The sequence below is a fragment of the Tripterygium wilfordii genome, chromosome 19 (genome assembly GCF_013401445.1).
Source record: "Tripterygium wilfordii isolate XIE 37 chromosome 19, ASM1340144v1, whole genome shotgun sequence".
NCBI lineage: Eukaryota > Viridiplantae > Streptophyta > Magnoliopsida > Celastrales > Celastraceae > Tripterygium > Tripterygium wilfordii.
This window is the reverse complement of record NC_052250.1, coordinates 12,294,553-12,305,123: the sequence shown is the minus strand read 5'-3', so window position 1 is coordinate 12,305,123 and position 10,571 is coordinate 12,294,553. Positions and strand designations below refer to the sequence as shown.

The window sequence follows — 10,571 nt, the reverse complement described above, 5'->3', positions numbered from 1 at the left end:
CCACCGTCCAGAGCAGTGGAGATCTACACAAAGCAATACCATGGCATGCTGGGCCTGCAATCCAAATCCTTTAATTCTTTAGTAATTAAGTTTTAATCATCACATTAATGACTTGGTTCCTTCCCCCAAACACAAGGCACGTGTTAGTGATTGTTGTACGAATAAGGTCGGTGACACGTGCCATCTCCTTGAGATCCAACTTTCTCCTTCCTTATTAGTAATTGTGGGCCGGGGTAGTCCGTTGCTTTCTTTTACTTCAATGGGCTTACAAAAACAATGTTAGCTTTAGTGGGCTTCAATTACTTTAAAGAGGCTCAAATCTTTGAACTTTGTCCAATCATGTTTGATTGAGGCCCGAATCTTGAGGCAATATTTATCTTCAGACCATGCATTGGAGTTTGATCCAACTTTTCATGTCGTCATGTGCATCGTTGAAATCAGGACATAATGTGAGGGGGTCATAGGACAATAAACTATTAAAAAAATATACTTAGGGGTTACGAATTACCTATGAAAATTCAATTACAATTGCTTCCTACGAGATTTCATAAATTGAAAGCGTTGCATAATAATTTCATTTTCAATTTCATTAAGAACATTTTTTTTCTCAATGTATGCAGTCAAACAAACATTGAACCAATTATCTCCTATACGACTGCGTAACCGATTTTTAACTACCTTTATTGCAGAAAATGCTCTCTACACAGTTGTATTTGCTATTGGTAGAGTTAATGTTAATGTGATGACTGGTGAGCACGTAAACAAGTGGATAAATCAAATGTCGTCTTGTTTCAACTATTTTTTGCAAGACCGACAGTATCCTCAACAGCTAAAAACACTTCGCATATCAATAATATAAGTTTGAAGCTTATCTTCAAGTACCACAAGATCATAAGCAGAAAAATCTTTTGGATATAATCTAAGAAAGTCAAGCAGGTTTGTAGTGTCGAAAATAGAAAATGAGTTTGTTGGATTGAGACATTCCACACAAGAAAACACCTCTCAACTTTGTTTTGAGAAACGATTTTCTAGTTCTGAAAGTTGTAAATCTATAATAGTGTTGCAAACTTCAACACGGATATGATATAAGTTTTTCACTTTTTGTATTCTGCGTATGTCTTGAACATCTACGAGCTGCAAACACATCATCTATGTTGGGCATAACGATTTCATGTAAAAAATCAGAATGAAGTCACTTCCTCTAACAAAGACTCCCATTTATCATCACTAGATCTCATCTATGTAATCACTTTCTAAATATTTTCACTAAGTTCAATGCATTTTCAACATGTTGTTCTATTCTTTGTAAACGTTAGTGACAAGTCATTAGCAATTCTCAATATATTATTCATCAAATGCATAGTGAACACAAAGTCATACAAGCGCATTATCTCCGACAAAACTTTTGCATCAACTTTTTGTTATGAACTGATACCATCATCCATTATGATTTCAATTACCTCATGCACAAACATAACAATGAGTCTAATCAATGTACCATAGTGTGAACACCAACGAGTGTCACCCGATCACTGCAAATTAATTCTCGATTCAAGCCTCTTCCACCAAGAATCTCTCCTTTATTTAATGCTCCAAGTGCCCCGTCAATCTTTCCTTTTGCAAGATGCTCTAACAATACTCATGCTTTTTGACATTATTTTTTAAAAAAAAACTCCACATAAGCATATTTTTTACAAGAGTTCGTCTAAATTAAAATTTTACCAGGTATTTCTTATAATTTATTATATACTTAGGCCTTCTTAAATTTTTTTGAGGGAGTCAGTTGACCCGACCCGCTCACTAACAAGAGGCTTCGCATCTGGTCATGTGAAAATTTTTTCGAAGCATAAGTTTGATGGCCTAAATTTAGGTCCATCTCGGATGTTTAAAGGGTAAACTTATACGATAATATTCTTAATTATAAAAGATATATATATTGACTCATCATATTTTAACACGTAGCAACATGGAGAAACTTTCCACCACATCACTATAATCTCTGTTCTGCTGTCCTACTTCTCCATCAAAGTTGGGGCTGGGAGAGAGATGAAAATGAAAGAAACAACCCATTTTTCCTTCCACGTTTGAACCACTCGAACTACTTTCAAGGTCACCCTTTTTTTTGAAACCCAAAAATAGGAAGTAGTGAGCATCATTAAAAAATAAAATTAAAAAAAAAAATCTGTTGGTTCCCTTCAATCTATGCAAACGACACCACTCATAATTTGCGTGTAAGCAAATGATTTCAGATCCTCTACAAGTCCCTCCCACTAATCAGAAGTTGTTGAGCAGCAACAATACTTTCTACACAGTATCTAATTAGGCTGACCACTTGATTTCCTTTCAAGAAAAGTTGTTACACCAAAAACCAATATTTATCAAATTTCATCCAATCCAATCTACCTCAGCTACAAGCTCCATGCATGCTAGCAAATGTGGAGTAATTAGTTCTTGGGTTTTCTGCAAGTAAGCAATAGCATCAATGGCCGCGACTTGTAATGCAGGAAGACACTTTCTGACGGACTTGCAGAAGGCAGAGAGGAGGAAGAAGAATGCGACCTGGGGCATAGAAAAGTTGGAATTTCAGAGTCTGAAACGAAAACAGAGGTTTTTGGTCAGAGCAAGTGCTAATAATCCACAAAGTCTGCGGATGATTAATGGGAAAAAATTGAATGGAGTTTATGTGGAGGAGGCACCATCCTTGGTTAGAGAAAGCAGCATTGATGATGATGAATCCCTGCATGCCTGTTTGCGAGGAAAGTTTGTGGAGGATAGATTTGTTTACAGGCAAACATTCATCATAAGGTCATACGAAATAGGCCCAGATAAAACTGCCACCATGGAGACTTGGATGAATCTCCTTCAGGTAAGTAAATTGCCTGTAATAACATTCAATTTAATTACAAGGCAGAGTGTTAACTGGAATAACTGCAGGAGACTGCTCTTAATCATGTGACAAGCTCTGGTCTCGCTGGGAACGGATTTGGCGCAACCAGAGAGATGAGCATCAGAAAGCTCATTTGGGTCGTCACTCGCATCCACATTCAAGTACAGAGATATAGCTGCTGGTAAATACTCTATTGATTTGTCCGTGTCGTGCTAAAATCACCAATACCCATAAACGATAGTATCAAATCTGCAGCGCAGGAATTTGATTATTGAAATTGTGTGTGGCAGGGGAGATGTTGTTGAGATTGATACCTGGGTGGACGCAGAAGGAAAGAATGGAATGCGGAGGGACTGGATCATCCGCGATTACCATACGCAGGAAATCATAACAACAGCAACAAGGTTTAATTAGTAACGATTACGAATCCGAAAAACTTAATTAGAAATCCTAAACAAATTGTTTGAATGCAGCACATGGGTTATCATGAATAGAGAAACAAGAAGATTGTGCAAAATTCCAGAACAAGTGAGGCAAGAGGTGCTGCCTTTCTACCTCAACAGGGCTGCAATTTCAACAGAGAATAATGATCTTGAAAAGATTGACAAGCTCACTGATGATACTGCTGAGAGAATCCGATCTGGGTTGGCTGTAAGTTGCAATTTCATTCATTAAAATATCAATAATTCCGTTTACTAATCAACTGCCCATCTCTTGCAAATCCAGCCAAGATGGAGTGACATGGATGCCAACCAACATGTCAACAATGTCAAATACATTGGATGGATTTTGGAGGTAACCCCCAGTCTTCAATACAAAACAATACTCAATTATGTACTTAAGGAATGACAAATAAATGGCTATCAACCACTTGGCGATAACCTAATTGGTTATCACTTCGGACTTGGGGCATATCACGTATGGCACCGACTAGGAGTTTGAACCAATCCGTCAGGATATTTCCTTGTGGAATCTCAATTCTATGGGCTTGTCTCACTTCTAGGCCTCTATCTGTATGGGTTTTAGCCTAATATTTACCTATTATTAGCGTGACATGAACTGTTATGGGAACCCGATGTTATAGGCCCACTCACCTATCTGAAAGTAGGGTTGTAAAAACTTACTGACAAAACTGAAACATCGGTTATTTTCAAACCCCCCATTTAGTGAATCGAACAGTTAATCGGCCAAAAAATAACCGCAATAACATATCAGTCAGTTAAATTTTTATCAAAAAAAGAAAGAAAGACCGGAATCGATTGTTTACACCACTATCTAACGGGCATATTGAATTGCGTGATTCCTTGGTTACCAAAAAAATTTATGATAAATGGTTATGGTTTGTTGTAGAGTGTGCCGATGCGGGTGTTAGAGGACTACAGTCTGACAAGCATGACTCTTGAGTATCGACGTGAATGTCGACAGTCGAATCTGTTGGAGTCGTTAACAAGCCCTGCATTTGATCAGGAAGATAGGAGTAAGAGCCCAAACCATCGCAAACCAGAGTTGGAATATACGCACTTGCTTCGCATGCAAGCAGACAAGGTAGAGATTGTTAGAGCAAGATCAGAATGGCAAGCCAAGGAAAAACACAATTACAGAATCTCCGGTATCTAAAGTTTTTACTTTTCACAATTACTGCGTTTTATTTCCTCTTCTGTTTTTGGCTTGATCTTAGCCATTTTTACTTTTCCACAATTACTGCGTTTTATTTCCTCTACTGTTTTTGGCTCGATCTTAGCCATTATATTATACAGTTTAAAAAAAAATAATTAAGTGATTTGAGCTTTGTATTGTAAGTTGATAAAATTAGGAATGAACCCTAAACTCCTAATTTGTGTTCAACATATATAATTTGCAGACTAATATGCATTTTATGATAAAAATCTTATCCATGAATTTACAACTGCTAATGCATAAAAATAAGAGCAATACTATAGACTAGTGGCGTACCCGAGTGCTCGAGGATGCAAACTCTAAAAAAAAAAATCATCTTTTAAAAAAAATCGTCGTATGTTACTTAAATGAGTTTGGAGTTACTATAACACTGATATTTTTTTAAAAATATGAGGCCCTGAAGATTCAGTGGCTTGGGGGACAATCCATGTCACCCCACCTCATGGACGTTCTTGCTATAAACGCCCAATTTATCATCAATCTTATGTACATGTGTGATAGTCATTAATTATAAATACATATGTTAGGTTTACTTAACACCAAACACTCTACGTGAATTGGGGATAAAAGGGTCAAATGAGAGTTAGTAAGTTGGAAGTTCTTAAAGCATTTTTCATGGAAATAACCCTTCTACTTGGTTTGGACTTATTCTGAGAGAAAAGGCCTGCATAATTTGGGCTAGTTTTCCCAAGGCCTTCAAGCCCATCAATGAAGAATCATAATTGGGAGTTTTGGGCCCAATTGTGACCTTTTTTTTTCTTATACAAGTCAGGCTCCCAAAACCATAAAGAGGCAAGGCCCAACTGTGACTAGGCCAGCATAACGATTCATAACAACCCAAGAGACCTAATTTCTCCACTAAGTCAGTCAGTCTTCAGCGCCAGTGTCTGAGGTTATCCTTATAGTAAACGTCTTCTTCACCATCAAGCAACTTTAGACCCTACCACAGCACAGGATATATATATAGGACGACAACCACCTTCAACCAATTCTCTACTGCTTCCTAGGAACAACCATCAAGTTTATCTAAAGTTAAATCGAGAGCACTTTGACTGTAACTGTAATGTGTGTGTGTGTGTGTATATATATATATATAGGACGACAACCACCTTCAACCAATTCTGTACTGCTTCCTAGGAACAACCGTCAAGTTTATCTAAAGTGAAATCGAGAGCACTTTGACTGTAACTGTAATGTCCACTATAAGCGTGTAATCAGTGATTTCTGATGCCATTATGGTGATAAAATTCATTGCTGTGAGTCTGTGACAACTTTATCGATCAAAACCCGTTAGAAATTTCATATTATCTGTTTTGAGTCATGGGTCAGCATGAATTTATTCTTCGTTGGTCGGCAACATTGATTTTTAAACCCAAAGAATATATCTTCAATGTGAGTGATGAGTTGAACTTTTGGTCATAAGTCACTCGGTTGAATTATACGATGTGAAATTTCAGTGTCTTGACAAATCCCCAAGATCCTGTTGAGTTGAGAGGACATGTGACCAGAAATGGTTGAGGATTTTACATCTCACATTCATGTCCCTTCTATAATGATGCTTAACTTTAGCCCTAAATAATACATGCTAGCTACTATTACAATTATTATGTCTAGCTCTGCTTCAGTACGACAGTACTGATGATTCCCTCATTATTGTCAAACAAACCTAATCTCCACTTAATTTATAGAGAGCTAGCAAATGTGAAACTAGTTTGGGAACAGGAATTCATTGCTTCAATGTAATAACAAAGTATCCTAAGTAATTAAATTCAATAATATATATATATATATACATCATCAACCCAGCCAACTTGTGTAGTAGTAGTACAATGACATCCACAAATACAATGTGCTTTTTTTTTTCCCAATCTTATTCAGTAAAGGAACATGCCAATATGTTCACAGTCTTAATCACCTTTAATAATCATGTTTGTTTGTTTGTTTTGTTTTTTGATGAGTAATATTACTGATCTTACATTTTTTTTTGGTTTTAGCGTGTGGTAAGATTCGAACATTCAAAAACCTGTTTGAAATCATGAGGCGTGACTAATACTATATCAAAAGCTCATTTTGTAGTCTGAACCTATAAGCTATAATCATGCTGAATTGAATGGGAACAAGCATCATTGGTTTCTTCATTTAAAAGAAAAGTATTTTTGGGGCTTGACTATATATATTGACATTTAACCATTCACCAACTATTCTCCGATATATATATATAAATGCCAATCGTCACATGGGATGACTGTCCAAGTCTAATATAACAAGTTTGGGTTTAACTCTTTATTGAAAACTCAGGTTGACAATAGGAGGTTTGTCCTCCCTTATAAGCTACACTCCAAATCCATTATCTTTCGATTTAGGATTCTTATCAATCTTTTCCTTTGGGAGCATGTACGTCCTCGTTAGGGATGGCAGCGGGTAGGGTAGCGGACGGATATTTGATATCCATATACTACCCGTAAAAATTTTGTCCAAATCCGTACCCGCCATTTACCCGCTAATATTTTGCAAAATACCGTTCATATCCGCACCCGCCGGGCACGGGTAATAACCGCCAAATATCTGTACCCGCTAATTTCATTTATGAATGGGTATTTAACCGTTAACGGGCGGATAATAACCGCCAAATACCCGTACCCGCACCCACTTACCCGGCCAATAGGGTTTCCGGTTTTGAATAAGATCAATGCATGAGAATACCTCAATACCACCAATTAATTAGGTAGGACTAAAAGTATTCCTGTGGCGGGTAAACGGGTAGTGGGTAAATGGGAGTGCTCCCCCATACCCGCACCCGCACCCGCTTGGATAAAGATCTTCATATCCATATCCACTAATTTTACTCATTTATCCGTACCCGTATCCGTACCCAATGGTGTGGATAAGCGGATATCCATCGGGTACGGATAAAATTGACGTCCCTAGTCCTCGTGCATAGCTCTGATTGTACCATTTCCACATACAGTTCATTTACCATCCCAAGCCTTGCAAACCAAGGTAACATAGCCTTACCCCACACACACATATATATATATAACCCTTATCGTATAAATAATTTAAGTAAAAAAATTATTAGAAGTCAAAAATGTTATGATTCGTTTCATTGATTATCATCCACGGTTTTGCTCGTACGTCCTGATCGATGTTGACAAAAGAGCCGAAATATGCTTCTTTCTATTTTTTTTGAACTAGGGGAAGGGAGGTAAGAGGTTCGAATTTGAGAATTTTATATCATAAATATGAATGTCATTTGAGTTACTCGTCATTTTCGAGTCAAGATATTCTTAATTTGGCATAATTAAAAATCAACCTTATTGCTTCATGTTTTAAAGTTGGATTCTCGATCAATGTATCTGAACTTATGATGCTAAATGTTGAATTCAAATTCGTGTATGGTGGGATGTGTATCCAAAAAGAAGTTGGGCCTTATTATTATATATACACGCTTTATAATGCTTTCATAGTCAGGTCCATGTATTTAGGCTGGCTCTGCGGTAGACAAAGACAAAAATACCAATTAGCCACATCCTCAACCCTATACTGAATCAATGGTAGAGTTTCAGGGTGTAATTTATAGATTAGAACATGTACAAAATGTTTGGTATGATTTTATAAGTTTGAGCAAAACTACTCTCAAACGGGTCATTTAAAAAAAGACTTTGCGAACTTTAAGCTCTTACAAAACAATATCTCAAGTAGATTGGAATGGACGTTTTAATATCTTGCTTGTCTCTAATTCCGTTTTTTATGAAAGTTTTATGTAGGGGTGGTAAAAATTCGGTTTTAGATTGGTTTTGGGTTGGACAATAATACGTGTTTACGTAATATTTACATGTCCAGACTCTGACCCAGATTAGATTTCGGACATATTTAATTGATCAAATCTAGATTGATTTAAATCTGGATAAGTAAATAAAACAATAGCATAATCTGAATTAGGGTTGGACAAGTAAATCGGATAAAATTTATATGTTTAAACTCAAAATAGGCTTTAAATCGGATAAAAAATACGTTTGAACCCAGATTTCGAATATATAATATATGTTTAAACTTGATTTGATCTAAATCGGATAAATTTGATAATACGTATTGGAGAGAGTTTTGGTACATCTAGTTTTTATGGGTGGGTGTTGTTTACTTTATAGTTTATAATACATTGCATAGTAATCTGCACTCTGCAAGTCTGCAGTGGTGGATAAATAGGACAATAATGAAGTGGGCAGTATGGTGTCACGTGGGCTCGACCATAACTACGAAAAGGCCCCATCACTCGGGGCCCACTTACCCACTCTAATGTTTCTGTGGCACTGCCTTCTATTTCCGTTTGGACCCCAAGATAAGGGCTATGGTGCAGACTCACGCGTCATTACAGAGCGTGAGATAAAATCCCTAAGGCGTGGTTTGATAAACCATTTTCAAACTGAAAAAATCGATCAAAAACTATCTTTTGATTTGTTAAGGGTATGTTTGGTATCACTTTTATTTCTTGTTTTACTTTTCAAAAAATAGAAAATAAATACAAAAAATATTGTTTGTTTATATTTTCTGTTATGGTTTTTATGAAAACCAAAAAATAGGTTTTCAAAATTTTTGAAAACAAGAAAAAGGGGATTTTAAAAGTTTTGGAAACAGAACTTGTTACACTTCTTATAGATTGCAATTTTTTTAAGATTTCAGATTGGAAATTGTATAGAGATATGAAGACAATGATCAAATATACTTTGGGTTATTATTTTATTTCTTATCTTTTTTTCTTTCTGCTGATGTTTTCAACGGTGAAACATGGCAAAGGCTGCAGTTATAAAAAATATAGTGGTGTGGATATATTCCATTATTATGAAAATAAAAGCATAAACACCTTTTTTTTTTTCAATTTTATGCTTTCAGTTTTTGTTTTCAGTTTTAAGTATTCAACCAAACAAGTTTCAATTTTATGTTTTCATTTTATGTTTTACGTTTTACGTTTTAGTTTTTTATTTTTGTTTTCAAAATTTTTAGAAGTGAATACCATATACAACCTAAATTTATGTCAAAAATCAACTGTTAACCCCCCTAATTGAAAAATGGAAGTTTGCCTTCACAAGTGGGAATCCATCTTTTTCCACATAGAGTAAATTGAGTCTCTACCAAAACCATCCTCACTTTACCTAAACAACCTAAACTGAAGTCTTGATTTCAACGCTAAGAAGCTTTCCAAGAAATCATAATTGTATCTCAAGAAGAAGAAGAATGATGGGTAAAAATAAATTATATTTATATTAAAACATGTATTTTCCATTAAGACTTCTTAAGAAATTTTAGACGGATAAGAAGAAGGATGTGAGAGATTTGACTCGATCCATTTGAGATATTAACCACCATTGTAGGCCTAAGGTCTTCATGACTTTGTCTTTCAAAAGGCATCTCAAGTGTTAGAGATTGGACTTACATTTATAAATCACATCGTTGGTTTACACGAAACCGATGTGAGACATTTTACAAGTCTAACAGAATCTTCCAGGAAAGCATGAAAATCCAACAGAGAAAACGGCCTCCTTTAACAACTAAAAGAAAAGGGCAAGAAAATAAATGGGAAGATAAATTTATTAACGTCGACACTTTCAGGTGTATTGGCAAATTTATCGTTCTTTATATGGACAGAAACAACACAAGTGTTTTATTTTTCTCAAGTAATTCTCATATGTAACATGGATCGATCACAGAGGTTAATTAATGGAGCTTTCTTTGAAAATGCCGAATTAGCAGGGTTTGTCACTATGTGCTACAATTTAATGATCCATCCCCTAAACTATTCTCCAATTCCAAGGTATCAAATTAAACATATTTTATAGAAAAATCATCAGACAAATGTAAGACAAGTTTTACAAATTATACATACATACATACACATATATTTATATATACACATACTTTTATGAAAACCACCATGCTTGAAAGGGGATTCAATAGTATATATGTACGTAGGGACACATAAATTAAGCTTTGAATGCGAATGTTGAAACCC

At 35.7% G+C, this 10,571-nt stretch overlaps 1 protein-coding gene across 1 annotated transcript; it reads left to right on the top strand.

Annotated features, from left to right (window-relative positions):
* Positions 1-2,359: 2,359 nt before the first annotated feature.
* LOC119986193 (palmitoyl-acyl carrier protein thioesterase, chloroplastic-like) lies at positions 2,360-4,732 on the top strand. Its single transcript, XM_038830754.1, has 6 exons — positions 2,360-2,866; positions 2,935-3,068; positions 3,178-3,291; positions 3,361-3,538; positions 3,614-3,682; positions 4,238-4,732. The coding sequence occupies exons 1-6, from the start codon at positions 2,483-2,485 to the stop codon at positions 4,502-4,504; spliced, it is 1,146 nt and encodes a 381-aa protein (XP_038686682.1). The 5' UTR covers positions 2,360-2,482; the 3' UTR covers positions 4,505-4,732.
* The last annotated feature ends 5,839 nt before the right edge of the window (positions 4,733-10,571 follow it).